The sequence below is a fragment of the Crinia signifera genome, chromosome 19 (genome assembly GCF_055691185.1).
Source record: "Crinia signifera chromosome 19, ASM5569118v1, whole genome shotgun sequence".
Lineage (NCBI taxonomy): Eukaryota > Metazoa > Chordata > Amphibia > Anura > Myobatrachidae > Crinia > Crinia signifera.
In genome coordinates, this window is record NC_139226.1 from 26,889,873 (window position 1) to 26,916,786 (window position 26,914).

Genomic DNA, 26,914 nt, shown 5'->3' on the forward strand with positions numbered 1-26,914 from the left:
CCCTCTCCTCGCTATTACCCCACACACACCATACTGCCCCTCCTCTCCTCATTATTCCCCCTCACACACCATATTGCCCCTCTCCTCACTATTACCCCACAAACACAATTCTGCCCCTCTCCTCACTATTACCCTCACACACACACCATACTGCCCCTCTCCTCACTATTACCCTCACACATACACCATACTGCCCCTCTCCTCACTATAACCCCCACACACACACACACACACACACACACACACACACACACACACACACACACACCATACTGCCCCTCTCCTCACTATTACCCTCACACATACATCATACTGCCCCTCTCCTCACTATTACCCTCACACACCATACTGCCCCTCTCCTCACTATTACCCTCACACATACACCATACTGCCCCTCTCCTCACTATTACCCCACACACATCATACTGCCCCTCTCCTCACTATTACCCCCCCACTATACTGCCCCCCTCTCCTCATTATTCCCCCTCACACACCATACTGCCCCTCTCCTCACTATTACCCTCACACACACACCATTCTGCCCCTCTCCTCACTATTACCCTCACATTACACTACCAGTCCTGTATCAGTCACAGTCACACACACACAGCAGAGCAGAGAAGACCACGCTGTCCCCGGATATCTCCCGTGACGTCGTCGCCGCGTCGCGCGTGGGGGGGAGTCTCCATGGCGACTCCGTGTGCTGGGTGACGTCATGAGGGGGCGGCTCCCCGCGGCGTGGGCGTCCCGCGGGTGTAATGTGAGCAGGGGGAGGAGAGGGAGGAGGAGAGCCCGGGGCCCCGAGCGGGAGGTGGAGACGATCCTCACACCGGAGCCAGGCACCGAGCGGAGAGCACAGCAGCTGCAGCAGCCGCCAGCGGGACACAGCCATGAAGACCCCGGCCGAGCCAGGTAAGAGTCCTGCAACTCCGGCCACATGGCGCCTGCACTTGTTGCTGCTTCTGTGTGTGGCCGTGATTGTGCGGCAGCGTGTCCCGTCCGCGGGGTGCAAACTTACTGTGCCGGCGCTCGCTGCACCCCCTCTGTGTGCTGCATGAATTACCCCGGGGTGGTGGTGTCCGTGCCCGGGGAAGGGGTGTAGTCAATTGAAACTGGTGACCCTATTATCCCTATTTTGGGGGTGTCCTGGTTATAGAACCAGGGTGATCCTGAACCCCGGAACTTTGTGCCGGTTTGTAGCCCCCCCCTCCTCTCCTGGGCGGGTATATTGTCTCCGAGTTCCACGTTCCAAATGGAACTTTAACTTTTTTTTTGTTTCCGACTCAGAACGTGTTTGTTAAGGTGGCCCCGGCCGCTCCGGGAGGGAAGAGGTTACTTGTGCTCTACTTCTGGCCGGGAGCTGGGGAATAATGGGTCACCCCTTCTACTTTCCATGCTGCCTGCTGGGGTCACCCCCTGTGCCAGGGAGCTTGGGGGGGGGGGGGGGGGATGTCATTTGTGTTGTTGTTGTTTGGATGTGATTGTGTGTGTGTGTCCCTGCTGTGGTCATTCAGATGCTTTCTAGTGTACTGAAGGCCCATGTGCTGTCTGGGTGGTGGGGTGGCTTCTGGTCACCTTAATTGGCCCCTCTGGCAAGTACAGGGCTCCTTGTGTGCTGGAAGACATTGGTTGTCTGCTCATCTGGAACTTTTTGAAAATAGGACATTATGCCTGGAGTGATACCCGTGTGTGTGTGTGATATACATCTATGAGCGTTATTACATATGATTGCTCATTACCCTTTTACTTTTGCATTTATTATTTTAGCCCACTATTAATTTTTCCATTCCCATTGCTCATCCATTCACTATGACTGGTCTCCATGTCACTTTTAGCTTCCATCTAAACAAACTATCCAGGTGCCTACCTCCTTGGGGCACAAGCTGTCATTCTGGTGTCCAGTCTCCCTCCTTTTCTTTGTAATATTGTTTTGTATCTTCCACCCCCCCTTCTCCCTTTTATTTGGCGCCACCTTAAACCCACCCCACCTCCCTGGGTAGTCTGATTGTCTGTCTTTTGGAATTTGAAGCTTCCCCCCTCCTCTTCTTCACCCTCCCCACTCCTCTTCCTAAACTCTATTCTGCTTCTGTTAAGACTTGTCCCTAATTGAGGCTACCAAACAGTTCACATCTTTTTGATTTGTAGGTCTGTTTAAACCAGAGCCAAGGCCATATTATTAATACAATAACAGAACTCCCAGACTCTTTAAAACTAGTCTAAAATCATTTTTAACACTTTGGTCTCCTGAGTAGCATTAATATTGTGTTCTTCGTGTTGTGCATACCATGTCCTACACAAAAACAATTGCTGTATGTATTTTATATAGCATGGACGGTGTAATGGCTAGCATTCCTTCCTCACAGCACTGAGGTCATGGGTTAGATTCCAACCATGGCTCTAACTGTGTGGCGTTTGTATAGTCTCCCCGTGCTTGCGTGGGTTTCCTCCGGGTACTCCGGTTTCCTCCCACATTCCAAAAATATACTGGTAGGTTAATTGGCTCCCAATAAGATTAACCTTAGAATGAATGTGTGTGCGTGTACATGTGGTAGGGAATATAGATTGTAAGCTCCACTGGTGCAGGAACTGATGTGAATGTTCATATATTCTTTGTAAATTACTGCAGAAGATATATGCGCTATATAAATAACTGGTATTAATTTGTATTTTTTTTTTTTTTTATTCAAAACTTTTATTTTTTTGCAAATAAAACTTTATAATTTTGTAACTGTTTCTCAAAAATTTTTTGCTCTCTTCCCTGGTGCTGAAAGAGTTAAGACCTTGTGTTAACTCACAGGCCCAGACAGATGGAAATTCCTTGTAAACTTTCCACTGTATAAATGTGAGTGTGCTGTTCTTGCAGTCTGTGTCTTTAATGCTGTCCTGGAATCGGGAGTGATGTAATGTTGGTTTTTTGAAACAGAGATTGAATTCCAGCCTTTTAGCTTTTGGCTCAAGGGATTAGAGAAAGGGTGGTGTGGTTTGGGATGGGGAAGAGGGAGGGGGGATTGGTGCATTTAAAGAGATAGCAGCACTAATGCTGCGAGCAGGAACACTGCTAACTTCTGTTTTGATTTTTTTTTTTTCTTGTTCTAATCAGCACTTTCCTTCCTTGTTCGGACAGTCTGGGTTCAAGAGTTGTTGTGGAATATAAGAGACAATGTTAAAGGGGATGGGGGGGGGGGGGGGGTGATGTGTGGTGTGGTGCCTGTCAGACTGCAAGAGACAAAAGGCCGTGTATGGATTCAGGGCCTGTTTGTGTGCTTTAGATATGCAGATTGTACGGAAGGTGAAGAGGGCTTTTAAAATTGTAATTTTTTTTTTTTTTTTTTTTTTTATAACTAGCATTTCTATCCTCCACCCTGTGTATAAACATAAAAGGTGTGCTTGTGATAACACTATTAACTAGCCCTTAGATACCCAACCTGTAGTATTTGTACACTGAAGTCTACTCTACCGCATATAAGTGCAGGACGTGTACAAAAGTGAAACCATTAAATGTCAGCGGCTGGTGATTATTTTCTACTCTTGGGTGTCCTTTTATCCATTCCATGATGGGACATATTAGTATTGAGGAACACTATCCTTTGAACATGTGGGACAATTGTATGGATTGGAGTGTAAACAGGGATTTGCATTTCTACAGAAGAGATCTCCAAAACGTAAATCCAAGGCCCCTATTTGGTCCCAAGCACTACAAAGCACCAGTTCCAGTAAATTGAAAGCACAGTTAGAAAATGTACAATACAGTATTAATAGCCGGCTGATGGCGTTTCCGCAGCCCGTGGACTTTGAAATCGCTTCAGAATAAGTTTTGCAGAAATCCCTTTCGGTCAGAAAGTGGAAGTTGATGATTGTCTTGGAAGTCCTGGTTGTGGCTTATCAGTTGCGTGACTTTGCCTGTCTGTGTGATGTGTGGACTGAGGCCGTCTCTGGGCAAGATAAGCCACTGAGAAGTGCTGTGCGCAGTACAGATCGTCTAATATTGGCTCAAGGATGCCTCACTTCTTCTAGATGAAATACAGGAAAGTTATAGGGGCATCTAGTGAGGTTTAGTGCTGAGCGTGGCGTTGTTGAGGTAAGGGTTAAATCTGCCCCGGTGACAGTTGTGTTTGGAGTTTGTGGCACGGGCATGCGGTAGCAGTCACGCTCTGTGTGGAGGAGAGCCGCGTGGGATCCATATTGTGTGCCCCCACAGCTCAGGCTGTGATGTGGAGTGGGTGATCTTGTGTGGGAGCGTAGAATCCTGCTCGGAGGATGCTGAAGTCCACGTGTTGGATCATCACTAGGAGAGGGGCACGAAGGACGTGTTATTCTCTGCAGCATGTTTTCTACATGTACACGGAAGTGTTCGTTGTCACTGGGTACAATTCCGTAAATCCCAAACACTCTTTCCAATGCACAACTTGATGTGGAGCCGTTCTATAAGGGACTTAAATTTGGCTTAGGAGACCTCTTTGGGGTTAAATTACATGAGATGGGAGTTCTGTTTCAGATGGGATGTTGCTATGGGAAACCATGCAGATTCATCTAGCTCAGTAGTTCTCAACCTCGGTCCACACTGCACGTTTTCCAGGCCACCAGCGGCTGCCCTCTATCACCAACTGTCACATTTTTTTGTGTGGGGGGGTCCTGAGGACCAGGAAAGAACCACTGATCTAGAGGGTAATAGTATCTGGTTGCCAATAGCAACATTCCATCTAAAATAGAACCCCATCTTGGTAAATAAGCGAGTCATCAGCTTTTTATATTCAGTTCTACAGTGTAGTCATTCCTTTTGTTAACCCTTTTGCAAGTAGCCAATGCAACTTAAATCCATTGGCTGCCAATGCCTACAGTATGTTCTTGTATTCCAATCTGTCTGTTGTATGGTTCATGCTGGTTATTAGATGGTGCTAACTGGCTATTGAATGCTTGTGATATGGATGGTGTAATGTATGCACACCTCCAGCTTCATCCTCCGCAGTATGTAGTGTTGTCATATATTCTGTGATGAAGTATTATTTCTTCCTATTCTGTTATGTTGTGCACAGTTCAATCAATCGGGGGGGGGGGGGGGGGGGGGGGGTTCGCAGCTTATTTAGACTTTAGTAAGGCTTTTGACACTGTCCCACATTGTAGACTGTTCAATAAACTTGAAAGCTTTAGATTGTATTCTAAGATGGTTTGCAGGACAGAAAGCAGAGTTGTAGTAAACGGAGTACAGTCACCGGAGGGAAAGGTTACAAGTGGGGTACCCCAGGGATCTGTACTTGGACCGGTGCTTTTTAATATCTTTATTGGTGATATTGCAAATGGAATTGAGGGTAAAATGTGCCTTTTTGCAGATGACACAAAGTTATGCAACAGAGTAGACACACCAGGAGGGGTGAAACAAATGATGGGTGATCTAGGTAGATTAGAGGAATGGTCAAGAGCATGGCAACTACAGTTTAATGCCAAATCGTGCACTTGGGTCTCAAAAATCCAAAGGCTAAAGATCTAGGTGTCACTATTTCAGGTGACTTAAAGTCAGGTAGGCAATGCAACAAAGTAATGAAGAAGGCAAGTCAGATGCTTGGTTGCATAGGGAGAGGTATCAGCAGTAGAAAGAAAGAAGTAATATTGTCACTGTATAGGTCATTGGTACGACTTCATCTAGAGCAGGCATGTCCAAACTATGGCCCTCCAGCTGTTGTGAAACTACAAGTCCCATCATGCCTTGCTACAGTTTTGCTATTAGGGAATGGTAAAACTATGGCAAGGCATGCTGGGATGTGTAGTTTCACAACAGCTGGAGGGCCACAGTTTGGACATGCCTGTGTTCAGTTCTGGAGACCACATCTCCAGAAGGATATAAATACATTAGAGACTGTACAAAGAAGGGCAACTAAAATGGTGCATGGCCTACATCACAAAACGTACCAGGAAAGACTAAAAGATCTTAATATGTATACTTTAGAGCAGAGACGGGAAAGGGGGGACATGATAGAAACTTTCAAATATATCAAGGGTTTTAACAAGGTACAGGTGGGAGACATTCTTCACAGGAAGAGGAGCAGCAGAACACGAGGACATGCACTGACACTAGAGGGAGGACGATTCAGGGGAAATGTGAGGAAGAATTACTTACTTCATGGTGAAATCGTATCACATGGCACATTTTTGCGAAGTGATCTCCCTAGTTAATTTAATCACTGCACCCTGACCGCCCATCGCATCACACGTAAAATCGTATGCGATTTTGCGTGTGATGCGATTTAGCACAACACCCCCAGTGTACATGTCTCTGTGATGCAATGGGATTTAGCACACCCCCACTATCCACATCACCCCGAAGTGTGGCGAGCAAACGCGTCATCCCGACCTTTCCATACCCCCACTATCCACGTCGGCGTGGAGTTGATTTTATAAAGTGTGGCGAGCGGATGCGGATAACTTTACATATATACCACATCCCCTAGCGGGACTCGCTGCGCTCGCCACACAATATAAAATCAACTCGACGTGGATATTGGGGGTATGAAAAGGTCGGGAGGACGCATAACTGCGTCCCCTCGTCACGCTTCGGGTAATAGTGGCGTGTGCATGGGTGCTTATACAATGAAAAATCGCACGGCAAATGGCATGCGATGCTATGCAATTCGATCCGCGGGCAGGGGTGCACTAAAAATTAACTAAGGAGAATCACATTGCATTGCACAGCAAAATTACATGTGATGTGATTTTTGCTACGTACCTATGTAAATTGGACGCCCTGCAAATACACAAGTACCGTTTTAAAAAATATATATATATGATTGAATGCACAGCGGTCTGACTGTAAAAATGCTTCTCAGATTCTCAGAGCCATGCACAGTTGTAGATCAACAATTTTGTCCCATCAAATCTAGGGCCAGATGCACTAAGATTCAAAAAGTGATAAAATGGAGAGTGAAACAGCCAGCCAATAATCTCCTGCCTGCCATTTTTCAAACACAGTCTGACATGGCAGGCAGGAGCGGATTGGCTGGCTGTTTATCACTCTCTCCATTTTATCACTTTTGAGTCTGCCCCCTAGGCAAGATATGATTGTGACGATCCAGTGAGAATTTTTTCTTTTTTTTTCTTAGTTATTTAAAATTTCGGGTTGTTGCATGATTATCATTTTATTTATTTAACGCTGCAAGGGTTCTGCTGCACCTAACAATACATAAATGAGCCAAAAACAATTAAATAATGAATTACAAGGCAATTTAGGACAAGTACATGGTAAATACAGTTGCAACAGGACACTGAAACCATGAATCTAGGGTGGCAGAGATATATTCTAAGAAAAGTACATGAGGAGAGAAGGCCTTGTTCGGGACATAACTAGCTTTCATGGAATTGGTAAACATTCCTTTAGGGTGAATGAGATTTATTCCTAAGACTCTGAACTTTTATTTACCTGTATCAGAACAATCGACATCTTTGTGTTGCTGACTCTTTATCACCTATTAAACTTCATAAAACAATCGTGCTGTACTGGCAACCGCCTGACCTTTTGCCCGAAACATTGACCTATATAATTCCGTCAATGCAAATTTCAGTGGGAAACATGTTAATGGATGTTGGTCAGTGTGTTGTACTGTAGTGATTAACTTTTTATTTACCAGCAGTGTGCCATTGTCCTGTGACCCCCTTGTCAGCGTGCCATTGTCCCTTGACCCCTTGTCAGTGTACTATTGTTTTGGAACACCAGAAGAGGCGGTTTAGAACAATGTGTTGCTGACAGGGTCCCGAAAACTGGTTCCCGGAACCCACCAGTCAGGCTCCTCTGATTTGTGCTGCGTTCTCAGTCTTGGCTAGTCCAAGTTTATAGTTGGAAATTCTTGTGTTGCCTCGTGGAACATGTAGCTAATTACGGTTGCTGAAATCCTATTTATACAATGGTAATTAAATCAAATTCAGGCAGCAGGCTCGGAGTGTTTTTACCCCACATGGAATATAACAGGCCTTGTCTATAATTGTTGGTGTTAAAGAAATGTGTCAGGGCCGGTTCACTCCCTGCCCGCTCAGCCTACATCCTTATAAACGGACAAAATGTTAAAGCATTGGTTCCAAAAAGAGTCCTCGAGACTCCCAAGCAGTCCACGTTTTTAAGTAAATCCAGATGGTTAAATAGATGCTTACAATGTTCAATGCACCCCCACTATCAATGCCAACCCGAAGCGTGGCGAGCGCAGCGGTACGCATCCTCCGACCTTTTCATAGCCCCACTATCCAGGTCGGCGGGGAGTTGATTTTATATAGTGTGGCGAGCGCACGCGTATTACTTTACATGTATTCCGCGTGCGCTCGCCACACTTCTGGCTCGCTGCGCTCCCCACACTATATAAAATCAACTCCACGCCGACGTGGATAGTGGGGGTATGAAAAGGTCGTAGGACACGTCACGCCACCCCTCGCTGGCTTGCTGCACTCGCCACGCTTCGGGTTGGCATTGGCACGGGTGGCGTGGGGGTGCTTTTTACATTGTAAGCACCCATTACGGTGCTTATCCAATTATTTATCTTATAGGGGGCACATTTAACATTGAAAACACCCATTAGGGTGCTTATACAATTTTAAAGCATATACCATTGTATATGGCATACAATTCGATGGTATGCGATTTAAAATTTTATAACATCGCATACCATCGATGGGCGCCGTGCTATTAAACAAGTACCTTTGCATCTTTGTTGTTTGTGTTCAAAATGGCTGTCTCTGCCATGGTTCAGTTTAAAATATGTTGATACCGCACCTAGTCAATTTACAATTTGAACCAATGTGGATCCCAATCCTTCTCCTTTTTTTTTTTTTTTTTTTTTTTTTTGTGATTCACATCTGCATCTGATTATTTTGTTCTAATCTGATAGCTGGATCTGTTTTCTTTGGGTCATAATCGATATGCCTTGTTGTTCACGTGCTTCCTCCTTTCTTTATCATGTAGGTGTTCCCTAAAATCGTAAATTACCGGTACTTGAATAGGAAGTATTTCGAATGGTGGATATTGTGCTTCAGCTGGTATTAAGTAATCCAGGCCCATGGCATTTTCTCAGTGGCCCATTTCTAAGTGAGTTTTAGCTATTTAAAACTCATTGTCTGGAGCACCAGTTTTCATACACTGAGTTTGAAATATCTAAAACCCGTTGATTTTAAATGGACACCTTTTGTCCGTTAAGGGCGAGAAAGTTTCCAGGTGAGTTTTCTGTAGTTCAACAGGATAGTTGCCTCTGTTCTATTATAGTTTTGTAGGAGACAGTTTAACAGTGATGACAAAAGATGAACTTTTTAGGGAGAACTTCAATGGCTGAGGCCTTTACTGGTCATCTTTGGTCCCGAGAAGTTTATCTGGTGAGGCAGCCATTTTGACAGCCAAACAGATAGGCTGTGTTGTCATGATTGACCTGTATCTAGGCCTTGTTGCTGTTGTGTTTTGGTAGAAATTATTGGATTATTGTTTCAGTTTACAATAAAATGGCTGCCTCACAATGTGTACACGGTACATTTTATCTTCCACCTCAAACTTGACGTGTGCTTCTAAAATGCAGTTTACAGGGCGGCACACCGTTCTTGCCGCGGCAGTGTGGAAAACAGCTCTTTCCGTATGGGAACGGAGCCTCTGCAGTATATGATGGTGTACTCCTGGGAGGATTATTACTCTGCTGATTTGTTTTCCTGTTTATAGTGTTGCATGCTGTTCTTAATACGCCTTCCCAGCATGAGGTAAATGGGGCGACTTCGCATCACGCCTCCTTAGCATGAGATAAATGGGGGCGACTTCACATCCTACCACTCCCACTGGAACCCGTCGTAAGAGCAGGGAATTATTTTGGTGCTGTGGACCATCCACCGCTAGCAATCTCTCCAGAGAAGCCTAATCCTGTCTCTGATTGCAAGCTCTTCGGCTTAGACTTGTACCGTTCGTAGCCAGAATCTGTATTATCAATGTTTTTCTTCTTCTTGCACAAGCATGAAACACAGTTTCATAGAAAAGAGGCTTCTATACCTTTTTCTTTATAATTTATTTTGTGTGTTTTGTTGCGCCGTCTGTTCCTGCCGATACGCGAATGCCCATGCTTGTCTGTGCTTGCCATGCTGCTCCCTAATCACTTCATATCTCTGCCCACTCGGGTTCAGTCAGGTATGTTTACATGTTCCTCAAACATTTTCTTGATCAAGTTTGCATGCAAGCAGTCAGGCCTACGCACCTTAACCCGTTGTGTGCCAGCCCTGTTGTAACCACAGCTCCTGCACACACTTGCCTTGGGTTTTCCCCCTGGAGTGGAGGAGCAGCCTTCTGGGAATCCCTGACTGAAATAGATGTGCTGTTGAGATTGTTGGCTGTTAACGTTGTTTTTGTCCCGAAATGACGCCGCACTGGGCGAAACCCGTAAGCCGATGAGCTTACCTTGCCGGCAGAGGGAGGGTTAATGTCCCATTACAGGTATTACACCCACACACAAGCCTCCGGCAGCCAGCTCCTGCCTCCCTAAAAAAAAAGTTAACTAGGGATGACAAGCTGAGCTTTGTTTAAGGATTGTCACACCCTGGGGTGGGTTTTGGGGCAGACGGCCAGGATTGGGGGGGGGGGGGGGGTGGAGGTTGGTGGAGGAGCTTTTAAGGTGACGTGGTCCTTGACAAAGCAGCATATGTTTAGGGTCCAGAACAAGGGTGGAGAATGTCTGGAAGTCTTCTGTGTTGAAGATGCATTATTGAACACTTTTTTTTGTTGTTGTTTTGTTGCCGTTTTAGTGGCTTGGGATTTATTTTTGTTCAGTTTAAAATTGCGATGGTCGGTTAATGTTATCCGGGTGTGTTTTTGAAGTCAGTTAATCACCCATCTTTTTAATGCCACAAGTATTTGCGACATGTATATTTAAACCCTGTCGTGAGTCGGTGGCGGCTGCTGTTTCCGTCGGCGTACTTGCAGGTGGTTGACATCTGTTTTCAAGGAATGACAACCTTTAAACACATATCCTAACATGCACGCCTCTCCCATCTGCCCGGTAATTAGTAAAGGCATGGTTGTAAACAGGCCAATCTGAAGGCTAATGACCAAGGATCCAACGCGTGTCACACAAACACGCACGTTCAGGCTTGTTACATCATATGTTAGAAGTGTTTTCCGCTGGTCTGGTGCTGATGTACTTTCTGGGAGTCTACTGCGCTGTAGGATTTAACTTCTGAAAAGTTTCTGTGTGCCCCAATGCACCCTGCCCCCTCCAAACTCACCCCCCTCTCTCTCTCCCTAGACATGAGGTGTAATGTAGTCTGTTTTTCTGTCTGGGCTGTTCTCCATGATCCCATTCATTTCAGGGATCCGACCACAGACCAGAAGTAACACTTGCTGGGAAAATAAAGTGGACACGATTTGACCGTCAGCCGAGCGCTGCCCTTGTTCTGCGAATAAGTTTGCCAGAAATTGGGACATTATAAAGTTTTTTTTAAAGGGAAGCTAACAGTTTATAAAAGCGTATGCCATGTACACACGCACACGCATGTTTTGTGACAATGGGCGGTCGGAAACTGCCATTTTAGGAGGTGGGGATCGCATTTCCATATGTATCAAGCACCAGTAGGTTACTTCATCTAATTCGGGCATGTCCATCCTCGGCCCCTACAGCTGTTGTGAAACTGCAAGTCCCATCATGCCTTGCCATTTTTGCAATTAGGGAATAGGGAAACCGGTACTTGTTTCCTAGCACGGCGCCCAAGATTTCCATCTTATGCCATCGCATGCCATATAGCCGCATGCGATGCAATACGATTTTTAATTGTATAAGCACCCTAATGGGTGCTTACAATGTTAAATGCACCCCCACGCCACCCCCACTATCAACGCCAACCCGAAGCGTGGCGAGCGCAGCGGTACGCGTCCTCAGACCTTTTCATACCCCCACTATCCACGTTGGCATGGAGTTGATTCTAGATAGTGTGGCGAGCGGACGCGTATTACTTTACGTGTATTCCGTGGGGCTCACTGCGCTCGCCACACTATCTAAAGTCAGCTCCACTCTGACGTGCATAGTGGGGGTATGAAAAGGTCAGAGAACGCGTACCGATGCCCCTCGCGGGCTCTCCACGCTTCGGGTTGGCGTTGATAGTGTGTGTGTGGGGGGGGGTGGGCATTTAACATTGTAAGGACCCATCAGGGTGGTTGTACAATAAAAAGTAGTATACCATCGCATTGTATGGACATGCCTGATCTAAATCTTCATGTATACATTGTTAATGAATGCAGCCATGCTTATGGCAAGTGGCGGTACATATCGCATTCAAATGGGATGTATTGTGCCCCGTTGATGGATGCATATTATGTTGCATTTAGTGTTTAGTAACCATAAAAAATGACCAACCAATTAGCGGTAAACAATTTTTATAGCAGTCTGTCACATGGCACTTAGGATCTGATTGGCCGGTACGTTCATCTCTTTCCACTTTGTCTTTAAGGCTTAGTACATCGCAACCTTTTGGAGTAATTCAATTGCACGCAATTTCCAGTGATGAGTTCACGTAGCTATTCAATTGTCCACATTACGCCTGGTGTTGAAGGCGAGAGATGCAGTTAACCATGACCAGTGCCTGGGTTTTAGTCACCACAAACTGAATCCAACCCGGGCAGTTGAGCAGTGTTGGTCCTGGTTATGGGCCTGTTCTGACGAGCAGCGCAGGTCCGGCCTAACATTGGCTTGAAATAAGTGTTCAGTGACTGAGCCTGGACCCAGTATATTTTTTGTATGTTTGGGCTATTTTTGGTATCTGACAATTTTTATTTTTTTTCTGAATACTTTTGAAGTTTCCAAATTTGCGTTCTTTGACCATTGCCAGGACATCTGTGTTCATTGAAGGCATGCTTGGCCCACACCCAAGGAATTGGTGGCATTTTTCAGGGGATGACGACTCTGTAGTTACATGTATGCCTAATCCTTCGGTGGGAAGCTGGGAGATTTGGGATCCTATCCACCCGCCACGTCTGACATGTAACTTTAACTGTCCAGACCTGTCTGAGAGATGGCTCTGATGCCTTCTAATAATGTCTGGCTTAATCTTCCCGGTAAAATATTTTGCTTGGTCACACGCTACTTGTCCTTACAGACATATTTGTTTTTTTCCGTAATGCTCTTGTTTATGTGAGAGATTTTATTGCTGAAATATTTCTTGCATTAGGAAAGTCTAGATTCTTAGGAGGGTGCTTAGATGAGAAACCAGCCTGAACGCCTCTCCTCTGCCTTGTTACCTCCAGACGCACAGCCGCGCGCGCCCCCCCCCCCCCCCCCCCCATCTCCTCCTCCTCGCTGGTTGGTGAGGTCATAGTGCTCGCATTTGGTTTCGCGTTTTCAGAAAGACTTTGTGTATTGATTGGTAACTCTATCCCCCTGTCCTTGTGGTGGGTGATTATAGGGCAGTGCCAGGTATCAGTGGCGCAGTGTGGTTTGTGTGTGTCTGCACTTCTCCTCCGGGGGCTACACCAATTTAGGGTTTTTGCTATGACCTTGAGGTGCGGAAAACCAATATCTCCTCCTCTACAGGCGTGTAATCACTGTGCTATGCTTGCAGCCAGAGTCAGCCTTATGGAGAACGGTCACGGAGAGATGTACAAGGAATTAACTTTCCAAAAGTATTCTGAGTAGTAGCAAATAGATCTGGGATGTATAAAAGGGATAATTGCAAGTGATGTATAAACCTAACAGTGCCATGGGTAGGTCACAACTTGGATATATTTTGTGTATGCACTGAGTGCCCCCCCCTTCCCCCAGCGATGAACGTGATCATCGCTGGGCATAATCGGCCAGTGTGTATGGACCTTAACTTTTTTTTTTTTTCCTCGTCTTCTGTACCTTCAACCTATATTTCATCAAAACAGGGATCATTTTATAAAATCGATCACAGAGCACCCCAAGGCGTGCATATGTCAGAACACAACCATACACCCAAGAATGATGTGTATAATTATATCCATGACAGCTGAATGGAGCACAACAGAAAGTAAACAAGTAGAGGTGACAAACCCTGTCATTTGCACCAATATTAACTACTCAATGAAAGCCACAAAGGTCAACTTGATGTCCAACACTGTTGGCCCAGTGTGAAGTGCACTTATGAGGCTAAGTGCCCACACACTAGAAAGATCTGTGATCTTAAGATGTGTGCATAAAGATTTCAGGCAAGCACACATCTTTACCAAAGATTTCTCTTAAGATCCTATGTGCGTTCCTATGGATATTTTGCTAAATCTTCTGATCTTTCATGCAGCATGTAAGATCAGAAGATTTAGCGAAAAATCCACGGGGGAGCGCATTGGACCGATACCGGCTGATTATTGGTAAGCATCGGAAGATTTATTGGAATCGGCAAAAAAAAATCATTCTAGTGTGTGGGCGCCTTTTTTGTCCTCATAACTGAGACACATTGGGGTAATTCAATTGTTTGTTTTTTCCCTAGGGCAGGCATGGCTAAACTATGGCCATCCAGCTGTTGTGAATCTACACATCCCAGCATGCCTTGCCATAGTTTTAGCATTTTCGAATAGGAAAACTGTGGCAAGGCATGATGGGACATGTAGTTTCAGAACAACTGGAGGGACGTAGTTTGGCCATGCCTGCACTAGAGGAGCAAAATAAAGCAATTCAGTTGTAGGTCCATTTAGACACCCTATAGTCGCAGGGTGGTGACCTTTCTCCTCAGTCACCTGAGGTGTGAGAAGAAATGTGCTCCAAGTTAACTCTTCTGACATCCAAATGGGACTTTAGGCACCAGGAGCTGGACTCTACACAGCTAAACCCGGTCTGTTTGGGTGTGACTTGTTTGTGTGTGAGATATGCATGCCGCCCAAACACATTGTGACTGTTTGGGCGTTTAGATGCGTAAAAATTTATGCCCAAAAACATTTAAATCGCCCCGTTTGTGTCTGGGCGATGCCACTGGTTCATAGTAAATTGAGTAATGGGGAAGGTGCATTAAACGTGGAGAAGCGATAGTGGAAGCTGATTGGTTGTTGCCAGGGCTATTTTTCAGCAGGCTCCAGCAGGAACTGAGGCCCTTATTCTAGTTCACTCTTTCTGACCAAATATTTCTTAAGGAGCCCATACACGCTCCGTTGTGTACGGCTCCGTTCTGTACTATGCGATGCGCGCTCCCGCGCATCACATAGTACGGTACAAAAAGTATGTGCTGCACATACTTTTTGTACTAGGTACACATCGTATCGGATCGCAGTGCATGCACACTGCATGCACTAGGGATGCGATCCGACACGATTTGTGCATTTTAAGTCCCAAACGGACCGTGTATGGGCTGCTTTAGATGGACAAAACCATGTGCACTGCAGGTGAGGCAGGTGTAAAACCCCACCCAAATCTAATTATCACCGCACAAGTAACACCTGCCTCACCTGCAGTGCACATGGTTTTGTCCATCTAAGAAATATTTTGTCAGAAAGAGTGAACTAGAATAAGGGCCTCAGTTCCTGCTGGAGCCTGCTGAAAAATAGCCCTGGTTGTTGCGCTAACTGTCATGTTACAGGCTCTGTTTGAAAATGGACAGGATTGGCTGAGGAGTTATCCCCTTCCACTTTATCACTTCACCATGCTTAAAGCATCTGCCCCGATGATTTTCCGTGGCATCAATTGTAGCCTGGTACGCGTGCGCCCTGAAGGCTAAATCTAAGTTTGCAGAAAGCGCCACTCTTCTGTAATTCAGCGCAGATACCTTCCTAGAACCCTTATTTGTGGCTGTGACTTCCAGTAAAGTGGGGACAGCGTTTCCCGTTGCACAGAAGACTACCTCCGAGCAGCTGTGGGGCATTTTGGGCCTGTTTTTGTTTGTGCAGCGCTGCGTCTGGGCTCTTATCTAATGTGTGTCAGTGCTCATGTGATGCTTGGCAGTGACTGCCAGCAATTGAGTGTAACATGCCACCCCCCTGAGCATCCTGGCACTGCCAGTATCTGTTACAGTTACTTGTTGTTCTGTTTGATGTGCCTTTATCCCTGGAGGCAGAGAAGGGTATAAGGTGTGGTCAGCGTAGCGATGCCCCCTCCCCCTCTATTTCCATTCCTGCACAGTTAGTAATTAGTTCATTGTGTAGCAGCATGCCCAGCCCTCACTCGTGGGTGCCGTGCTGCTGCTGCTTCACCTCGCACACAGAGCCCCCATTGAAGTCGGCTCTTAGGATGCATTCAGACTGTGATGTCAGACGATGGTAACTTTTCCCCTATAATTAGAGAGAACAGGCTGGACTCTGTGCCTGAGTCAGACTAAGGGGGGGGGGGGAGCGACGGGTTGATTGTGGGATATGGGGGGTTGGTTGGTGTGGGGGGGGCACGACGTGAGCTGTGGATTGCAGTGATTCACCAAGAGATGTGGGGGCTCATTTCTGGATGCCTGCCACGCACAGGAATGGCAGATACAAAACACGTGGCCCACACATGCACTTAACCCAATCTATACCATCTGGGGCACAGCCCTACAATTAACACAGTCGCTTATCAGAAGTGCGAGAGGGGACACCGCACATGTGGCTGACATCAGCGAACTGTTGCTTTGTCCCTCCGTTATTCCTGTATAATCTGTGTCGGTGTAAAGACTTGGAGAATTGCTGGGAAGGCGTACTGGTGTCCAGGAGTTAAATGCCCCAGTGGAGTGGTCCAAGCCAGCCCTTCTATCAATGGTGCCATTGTATCCTTGTGACCCTGGCCTCCTCCCTTTTCCTCCTTAACCATCTCCGTATTCCCCGTTAGCTGTGTGCTCTCTCCAGTCACTAGACTCAGATTGCCGACCTATGTGTAGACTGATTTCCTCAAAGTTCTAGATGTTCTGTGTGAGTGAGGGGACGGTTCAGTTGTTCGCTTGTCTAAAGTGACTGAGCGCTGTTGACTTGTTTTGGGCGACCAGTCCCGGGGCCAACACCCCGCAGGGCAGGTCTAATTCTGTGCACAAACAGTTAAGAAGTCTGTAAAATGGTATACTCTCACCTCGGCATTGGCACCATGAGATGCTGATGTTTGTGGATGGTAAAAAGGGAGGGAGGGGGCTGGACAAAACAGTAGTAACCCCATTCCGGCCTAAAACTCAGCAGCTTTTATTAGAGTGAAGTGTTAATGTAAAGGAGAATCCCTGCTGTTTTAGTTTTTGGCTTTTTTGAAGAAAATCTGCACATAACGTGGAGCCTGGAACAGAACTTTGGCCCACAGGGCAGTCAGGGATAAAGTCCTGCAGTGGATGGGGGCGTAGCAAGGTCTTGGCACCTGTCCGGCCCGGCGCGTACAGGAAACCTAAAGAGGAAAGAGATGAAAAGGTCAGACACTAAGAGTTTTCACCTGGGCACCAAGCCAAACATGCGAGAGGGCGCCCGGCAGCTTAACCCTTCTGGGTTCAGAGGCACCGCCGAGCCGAAAAGTCTCCTAATAAACATAAAGGGATTCTGTTGAACATGCTATAAAAATGGAAAAGATGGGAGAGCGTTCCGCTGAAGCGTTTACAATTTATCAAGTCCGAATGGAAAAAGCCGAGAGCAGAGAACAATGTACAGAGAGCTGAATCTGTGTGTCTCGTGCCTAGAACGGACGTCGCAGGGGACTGGAATCGTTATACACACAGATACGAGGTGTAAGGAAAACTTTGCTTCTGACTAAAGGGGTGTTCAATAAAGCATGACATTGGTTTCTGCTGATGCTCCCCTATTATATTATAGACCGCGATCGTGTGAGAAGTGTTTTACTACATTGAATAGCACCGCCATGCATGGGTACGCAGCGCTGCATCCTAGCAACGCTAGGTATAGGACGAACCGCCTGTACCATTGTGCGGGCCAGGGGGGGGTGGCTGGTTGGGATAGTTTTCAACCAACTTTGGCGAGTGCCTAATGACTGGCGTAAGGGCCAGATGTACTAAGCTTGAAAAGTGATAAAATCGAGAGTGATAAACAGCCAGCCAATCAGCTCCTACCTGCCGTGTCACAGGCTGTGTTTGAAAAAATGACCGGAAGGAGCTGATTGGCTGGCTGTTTATCACTCTACACCAGTGATTTTCAACCTTTTTACCTTGCGGCACACTAAATAGGAATTTAAAATTGCCAAGGCACACCCTAAGATCCCCACAGGCCAAAACACATTGGCCACCACAGGAAAAAACAAACCTATTGGCCCCCACATTAAAAACAATCACACTGATCCCCACAGGTAACAAAAATAAAATACATTGGCCCTTTAGATGAAAAGAAGAGACCAGTAAATAACATTTGAACTGGTGGTGGCTGTAAATGGGTTTGGGCATCTCTAGATCTGGGGGCACACTTGAGAACAGCTCAAGGCACACTAGTGTGCCACGGCACACTGGTTGAAAAACACTGCTCTACACTATCACTTTTCAAGCTTAGTAAATCTTGCCTCAAATGAGAACACAAAGGGGTGTATTTAAAATGTTGACAGTTCAAAAAGGCTGGGGTGTTTTTTTTGTCGACATAGACACCGTTTAAGCGTACCGCGTCCCCTCGCTGCACTCGACACACAAGCATATTCCCTCACCACATCCACTGGGATGGTAAAGTATCAACAGGTCTGTCTCCAAGAAAAAAAATCGTGAAAAACTTGTCGACCTTTTTTGTCTGTCCGTCAGTGGCGGTTGGTGTTTTGACTGTTGGCAAACTGACTGCTTCCCACCTGATCGGCCTGATAGATGAGGCGGGCAGATGAGGCTACCGTCTTCTGGAGCTGGGCTACGAGGGGTTAATTTGTGGTTCTGTGCTGTATATTTGTTCAGTTATAGATCTGGATGTATTTTGCTGCTCCTTATTCTTGAAGTAGTTTATTTTTAGCTTTGGCTTTCACTCTCTTTCTCTGTATTTCCCGTTGCTTGGAGACCGGCACTCGTTTCTCTTTCCTCCCCGTTCTGATGACTGCCGCCTCCCATTTACATTTATTTTGCACCATTTAGTTGCTGGAGGTGGCACTGGAGTAACGAGACAGAGGTGTCTGGTCCCGCCTTGTAAATGTTGCCTAATGTGCCCTGTACCGCTGCCGTCTTTTGTGCAGTAGACCGGGCCTTCTAACCCCATTATTATAAAAAAAAAATGGGGGGGGGGGGGGCGGTGGTTTCCCACAATGTTCTTAACCCTTCTGTTCTTAGGTACCTATTTCGTTGTCCTGTCACACCTGAATAGCATTGGGAGATTGAGGTGGAAAGCAGTTTTGTTGGTTTGTGTGCTTGGTTTATTTTTTATTTTATTAATAATTTGAATAGGTCCCTCTAGTGGTGCAAACATGTGATTTATAATGTTTTCTTCTCAAAGCTAGGACTAAAAGTGTCCATACATTGGGATTGGTACGAAATCCCGACAAGGGGGGGGGCGCGTGGATCGCCGCCCCCCCCCCCCCCCCTCGCCACACAGCGGGACCGGTGCCTCGCTGCACTCGGCACACTAATTTATTCTCCCTCTCTATGGGTGCCGTGGATAGCCACGGAGGGAGAAAGTCTCGGGGTTCCGGTGTCGGGATTTTGACCGCCAAGATTCTAACTGCATCCCCATACATTAGGGTACTAGTGACTGGAGAACCTTTGCTATTTGGCCATCCTAAAACTGTTGCAGGGCATGCTGGGAATGTGTAGTTCAACAACAGCTGGAGTGCCGAGTGTTCTCAATCAGTGCTCCAGGTCAGTATACATGCGATTTGGTCCTAATTGATGGGATTGCGGCGATGACTTTTCTGGCCATAAGGGGAACACAATACCCCAGAAAAGTGATTTATAATATTGCCAATCATTCGGCAGGTCCCCATTAAGGGCACAGGGCTTTTTATACATGTTAGGGAGACTGTGACCTCTAATATGTATACATCACAGTTGCAAGTTGTTCCCACGTAAATGGGGGGGGGGGGAGGGTGGTTTCAGTTCTAGGAGATGGACACAACTTTGCCATCTACATCGCCTGGTACTCCGTAGAGGTACGTAACAAACCTTGTGCTGTACGGGCTACTGTAATCCAATTCCAGGTCGTGCATCACCAGCAATTGAATTCCTCTCCAAAGGAACACCAATGTGATGCAATACAAGCAATGTCGTCAGAACGAATACCGATTACATGCACATATTTTATACTCATTAGTATCCCTTTCTTCTCTCTCTCTCTCCCACGTTTTTGTATGTCATTTGTGTGGCTGGTTGTCCTTCTGGTTTGAGGTGTGACAGGGAGAGCTGCCTCTCACCCCCTCCTTGCCAGTGAATGACCTCACCCTTTTAATGCCTTTCCTTGCGTCCTTGGCTTCTCTCCTGTCTTGTTCCCTGGCGTCCATTACAGGGACGTTAAATTATTGATGCCTCCTGATTTGTTTGGGGTTTGGGGAAATGGCAGAACCACAGAAACTGCTCCTCCACCCCCACCTCTATGATATTTACAGATGGGAAGCGTCTCAGGAAATGACAGGAGATGCTTAACGGTTAAAATCGGTGGGAGGGGTGGGGGTGTATCCTGTGGACAAATTAATTTTAATACCGACCGCAGACATGTACTGACCTCTAAAATGTCCTGCTTATGATAAACCTGTATTCTCACAGACCAGATCTACGCTTTGGATAACAATAGATGTTATCCTGTTTGGGCATGTTGTGAGTAGTCTGTCACTGAGTGCATAGGCGTGATCGGACAGCGCTGTACATGGGTCACTAATGTGACATCGATACATGTCGTTTTTTTTTTTAATGCTTGGGATAACTTTTTATACAAGCATATATATATGTGTGTGTGTGTGTGCTTTTTTTTTTTTTTTTGTGTATCACTTTGGAGCGCTTCATAAAGATTTCTACAATTTGAAGTAAAGATGGAAAAAAAAAAACTCCTCACAAAACTGTCATCTAGTGGTTGGCACCGATTTGATCAATGCTAGTTACCCGATTTTATAATAAAATAACATGACCAGAGTTGCCTGTATGCTGCTCTACAGCTGGGCCTCTCTGGAAGTTCTAGGCCAGGCATGTCCAACCTGCGGACCTCCAGCTGTTGTGAAACTACAAGTCCCAGTATGCCTTGCCACAGTTTTATCATTCCCTCGTAGCAAAACTGTGGCAAGGCATGATGGGACTTGTAGTTTCACAACAGCTGGGGGGCCATTGGCTAAATCTTGCCTGCACCTTGAATGTGTCACAAAGCTATACGAAGTCCATGTGTGGAATATGTGACGTATTCCAGGGAATGAATAAGCTAGTTGCCAGACGTTGTGCTAGTGCATGGAAATGCTTGTTTATATTGGCCGACAAAACCTGGTCGCCCAATTCTAATAATTGTATGTTGTATTTGCCTCTTCCGTCTTACAGAACTACAAGTTCCAGCATGACCTGACAACCTCCCCACATTATGCATAGGCAGGATTAGTGTCTGCATATTGGGAGTGCGGATGCATCCACAGAAGTCTTTCCTATGTGGTCACATGACCAACGGATCAAGTGCTGTACTGGCGTAGACACAGTCTCTACATATTTACCCTGACCTCGCTGTATATGAGATCATATTTTAGTCACTTCTCCATGTCAAGTGCTTCAATTAGTGCTCTCTTTCCTGTTCTGTGTATATATGACGGACGCACTAATGTTCGCACAGTGTATATAAACAGGTGCTCTGTATATATAAATCTATAATGGCTGACGCATGGATGTGCGCGCCGGGTGACTTATGACGTAGCTTTGTGTTTAATACTTAATTAATGCAACTTTTTTGCTCTTTTGGACACTCACTCACTTTCTTGGTTGTATAAAGGTGCCCACACACTAGAAAGATCTGCGATCATAAGATGCGCGCATAAATTAGCCTTCAAATCTTTTGTCCGTCCTGGCCAAAAGATTTCAGGCAAGCGCACATCTTTACCGAAGATTTTTCGGTACTCTTTACCTAGAAGGGCGCCCATCGCGATGCGACCGACGCGATGCCCGCGATTTCCCATAGGGAACAATGTTAAATGTCTCAATTGACCCGATTTTCCTGTTCAATGCCTTAATTGACCCGATTTTTCCATAGGAAACAATGTTAAATGGGCCACAGAGGCCAAATAGGCACCCTGAAGTGTGAAATGGCCACCCCAATTGTTAACGCCACCCCACGATCAACGTCAACCCGAAGCGTGGCGAGCGCAGCGGTACGCGTCCTACGACCTTTTCATACCCCCACTAGCCACGTCGGCGTGGAGTTGAGAATAGAAAGTGTGGCGAGCGCACGCGGATACCTTCACAGGTATACGCGTCCCCTCGCGGGCTTCACAGCTGTCCGCGTCCCCTCGCGGGGCTCGCCACGCTTCGGGCTCGGTGACTCGCTGCGCTCGCCACACTTTCTATTCTCAACTCCACGCCGACGTGGATAGTGGAGGTATGAAAAGGTCGTAGGACGCGTACCGCCGCCGCTCGCCACGCTTCGGGTTGACGTTGATCGTGGGGTGGCGTTAACAATTGTGGGGGCCATTTCACACTTCAGGGTGCCTATTTGGCCTCTGTGGGCCATTTAACATTGTTTCCTATGGAAAAATCGGGTCAATTGAGGCATTGAACAGGAAAATCGGGTCAATTGAGACATTTAACATTGTTCCCTATGGGAAATTGCGGGCATCGCGTCGGTCGCATCACACCCGATTTTTTTTAGTGCATGTGATGCCCGCGATTTTTTACTAACGATGCCCACGATCAAAATCGTGGGCGCCCTTCTAAGTAAAAAAGTAACGATTTTTCTTAAGATCCCATGTGCGTTCCTATAAATCTTCTGATCTTTCATGCAGCACGTAAGATCAGAAGATTTAGCAAAAGATCCACGGGAGCGCACATCGGACTGATATATCGGAAATCGGCAAAAAAATCGTTATAGTGTGTGGGCACCTTTTTTTAGATGTGTGACGAATATGGGGTGTCCTGCTTGTGATGGGTAGCCACATGTAAGCTCCTTCATCTCTAGTGTTTTCTGGATTGCAGGAAGTGGTTCTCTGCCACCAAAGAGAGTAGATATCTGTAAGCGTCTAAAAAGAGGCGTTGCCTGTAGCAACCATAACTCCTAGCTATCCTTTTCTGCAGTGTCTTAGAGAAGTGGTGACTAGCATCTGATTTTGCTATTGGCGGCATTTTTTCCTTTTAGAACATTTACTGAGCCAGATTGTACAGTGTGTACACCTAATGCCCACTAGTATCTCTTGGTTGGTCGTACTATGCGTCAGAAGATATCTTTATATGATGCCATATCAGCTAGTGTAGCGTGGCATGTTAGATTGTGTCGTCGTTCCCAAAAAACGTGTTCTGTTCTGCTCGTAAAACTTGGTGCATTTTATGTGGCAGTTTTCTGCAGAACAAAAATGAGTTTTTTCACGTTCCTTGTTGTAAGTAGTGCTACAAACCGGTTGTAAATGGTGAGTGCGCTCCCGTAATGCAGCATTGCAGCCCATCGGCTAATCTCGACTTTGCGTTGCGGGAACCTTAAACCAGCTCCAGTTATCCCACGTCCGTATTACCATATGGGCCGAGCAGTCAGGTGGAACCTGCCATTGCTAAGTACATGCTTTCGACGTTTTTGGTATCTTATTCTGCCTGTCTGGCCACCCCTGGTTGATGATTCTGGTACATTTTTTGTTAATTATCTAGATTGTCCGGTCACCTCTCCTGAGCCCAGGAGCTGACTATGCATTTCTTTGCTTTTTTCATTCATACTGAGGGCAATGAAGGGTCCGTTTGATGTTTAATCTGGGCAGTACTGGAGCGTGGTTCCTCTCGTCTGCATTTGTCCAAGTGGACTTTAGGATTTCCAGTCACGGATGTAATTTTCCAGTCCGTCTCCTTCAGCTGTTGTTGCTTTTACCCCCCTCCATCTGTAACATTTTATTACACGTAGCGCAGCTTTTGCCCAAGTGATACTGTTACTTAGTGCTGTCTGTTTCTGCATACATCAGCTGAACTTCGTCAGACGCCGTCAAGTAAAAGTTCTGTTTCAGAAGAAAAGGCCTCTTTGTGTGTTCTATCAATGCACACCTCGTGCTGTGTTGTGTGACTGCGCACACGTGATCTGTGCATATAAAGCCCTGCTGTATAATCATATGCTGTGGCGATGTAACTGGAGATCTTGCCTTATATATATTTTTTTTTTTTTAAAAGGCAGAAAAATGGTTTAAATGATGGGGGCATGTAATGCAAAGACTGAGGTTTCCAAACTCCACCATTACAAACCCGGTTTTAAGACTATGGTGGTGTTCAATCTGGTATTCCGATTGTCGGAACACCGCGACAGTCGGAACTTAATGTTCCGTCTGTCCAGTGTCGGAAAGTGTATGTTTCGACGGAAAAATGGTTGCGGATTGTAAAAAAAAAAAAGGCAGTGAATTCAAAAATCCGTGGCTTTTTCCGACCAAACAGATCCGACTTGGTCTATAGTCGGATCTGTTTTGTCGTAATTGGTCTTCAATGCTGTCTGAAATGGCAGCATTGAATATGGGATGGGCAGGCGGAATAGTGTCCAGGATTGAATGCCGCCCTATTCGTTCTTGAGCACCGGTGACTTGGTTACATCCATTCATTTTGATTTTAGCATCTGGGCTAGACAATGGATTTCCTGAAAATTTGAACTGTAATGGTGAAGTTTGTCAAACTTTGTAATAAGGTTTTGTATTGATGGGGAAGTGGTTTCTAAACTTGCAGATGGGAACTACAAGGTTGCTTCAAACTTTTGTTTTCAAACTTAAAAAAATAAATAATTCTTAAACTTTTTACAAGGTGTTAAGCCCCGTACACACGGTGGAGATATATTGCTCAGTGTTTCCTTTTCATCAGCGACCAGAGATGGTCGCTGATGAAAGGGAACCTCTGCCGGCGGTGCCGCAGAGGTAATTAGCTGGTCGCAGGAGCAAGCTCCTGCGACCAGTGATTACTATGGGGCAGAAAACGGGAGCGCGCACCCGGCGATTTATCGCCCGGGCACACTTCCATCACTGGCAATATGGTCGCCTGCGACCAAATTCCCAGCGATTATCGCCCCGTGTGTACACAGCATTAAAAATCATGCTGGAGGCGTTTTAATGTTATTAAAAATACTCAACATTTATACCCCTTTTACACCACCGCAAAACCCCCGGTCTTTGGTGGGTCAGAGACCGTGTAAAAGGGACACGCCGTGTCCCTTTTATACGAGACGGGGTGAACACGGCTAGGACCTGGGTAGAGGGCGGTGTAAATGGGTACACCGGGTCATCAGCATGCGCAGGTTGGACGGGGGGGGGGACAGACAGCCTGCTCTGCTGTCTGCTGTACTCTGCAGACAGCAGCGGAGAAGGTGAACGGATGCCTGTGTGCAGCATCCATTCACCTCCTGGACGACGGCTGGGGGGGGGGTTGCACGGGGGCTGGGAGCAGCCTACCTTGGTGTTGGGCTGCCCTCAGCACGGCGATCTGTGTTTCCGGTGGGGATCACCGCGGTCCTGGCGCTTGGAGATGATGTCCTCTCCAAGCGCCGTCTCCGTCTACACTGCGGGTGGGCACCGCGGTGTAAATCCTGGATCCGAACTCCAAACCGGCTTGGATCCTTCTTCCAAATGCCGGGTCAAATTCAGGATTTTTGGTGTAAAAGGGTACTGAACATCGTAAGGGGTTTAGGTACAATGTGTGATCCCGCGGGACATGAGGTCGATCCTGTGATCTTATGTGCTGCACGTAAGATCTGAAGATGCTGCTAATGACCACTATGCTGGAGTTGCAGATCTTCCGATAGTTCCTTACCTGGTCTATGGGTACAGAGTGATCCTCACCACACGGTAGCATTTCCTCTATTCACAGAGAACTTGTGGTCACACAGTGGCTGGTGGGAATGACCTGGATGTTTCCTATATGTCATGGACCAACGTCGGATCTACAAATTCAGATGGGGAGCTATGCAAACGGTTATGAGCACCCATCGTTTCATGCCCAAAGCTGCAAAACAGCTCTAAAATGTTTGGTACAAATACCTTTTTGGTCCTCTGTATAGTACCAACATATTAGTCAGGTACAAGGGATCCAAAAGCAATTCCAATCCCCCTAAAATGGTCTGTCCAAGTGGTCCAGTCACTGCTTTCAGTGGTGATGCATTTTATATAGTAGATTTATTTATTAACCGTTTCTTATATAGTGCACACATATTCCACAGATAGTATTCCACACATAGTCCCGGCCCCAGTGGAGCTTACACTCTATATTCCCAACCACATCTACTCACACGCAGACCTTCTAGGGTTAATTTTGTTGGGAGCCAAATAACCTACCAGTATATTTTTGGATTGTGGGCAGAAGCCGGAGCACCCGGAGGAAACCCACAAGCACGGGGAGGATAATACAAACTCCGCACAGTTAGGTACATGGTGGGAATCGAACCCATGACCTCAGTGTTGTGAAGCAGTAATGCTAACCGTTCCGCCATCCGTGCTGCCCCATAAGACTGTTATGTACTGAAGCTGGAAGGGAGCGACTAACGTCCTTACAGTTGAGTGTAATTTGGCTGCGCTACTTTACGTTTTTAAACCAGCACGCCACACAAATGCAGGATCCAATTAGAAATGCAAATTCACACTGCTTGTCTAGCCGAAATTTTCTGCAAAAGCCTCCTGGAAGAAGTGCACCAAAAAAAGTAGTGTTTTTTTTTTTTTTTTTTTTTTTTCATTTAAAAATGTTAACATTGTGATTGCATTAAAAAATAGCTGTGGTCATTTCAGGGTTAATTTTTTTTTTTTTTTCTAACCAAAATGATATGTGATTATTGTCCCAACGAAGTGAATTAAAAACTTCTTATTGCTAAATTATATATTAAGGGGTGCTGCTATTTTTACATTACTGTAAAGTTATACTTTTTCCTGCTCGGGGGTTTGCACAAAAAAAAAAACACCTGCATTTGCAAACAGAATGCAGTGTGTGTGTGTACACACAATCGGTCTGCAACTTGCATTCTCCATGG

At 46.1% G+C, this 26,914-nt stretch overlaps 1 protein-coding gene across 1 annotated transcript in view; it reads left to right on the top strand.

Moving 5' to 3' along the window:
• The first annotated feature begins 729 nt into the window (after positions 1-729).
• The window catches only part of ERF (ETS2 repressor factor), a 35,031-nt gene continuing 8,846 nt past the window's right edge, over positions 730-26,914 (top strand). Inside the window, exon 1 of the mRNA XM_083162207.1 lies at positions 730-912. Within this exon, the coding sequence (XP_083018333.1) occupies positions 891-912 (22 nt within the window). The 5' untranslated portion in view covers positions 730-890. The remainder of the gene's footprint in view (positions 913-26,914) is intronic.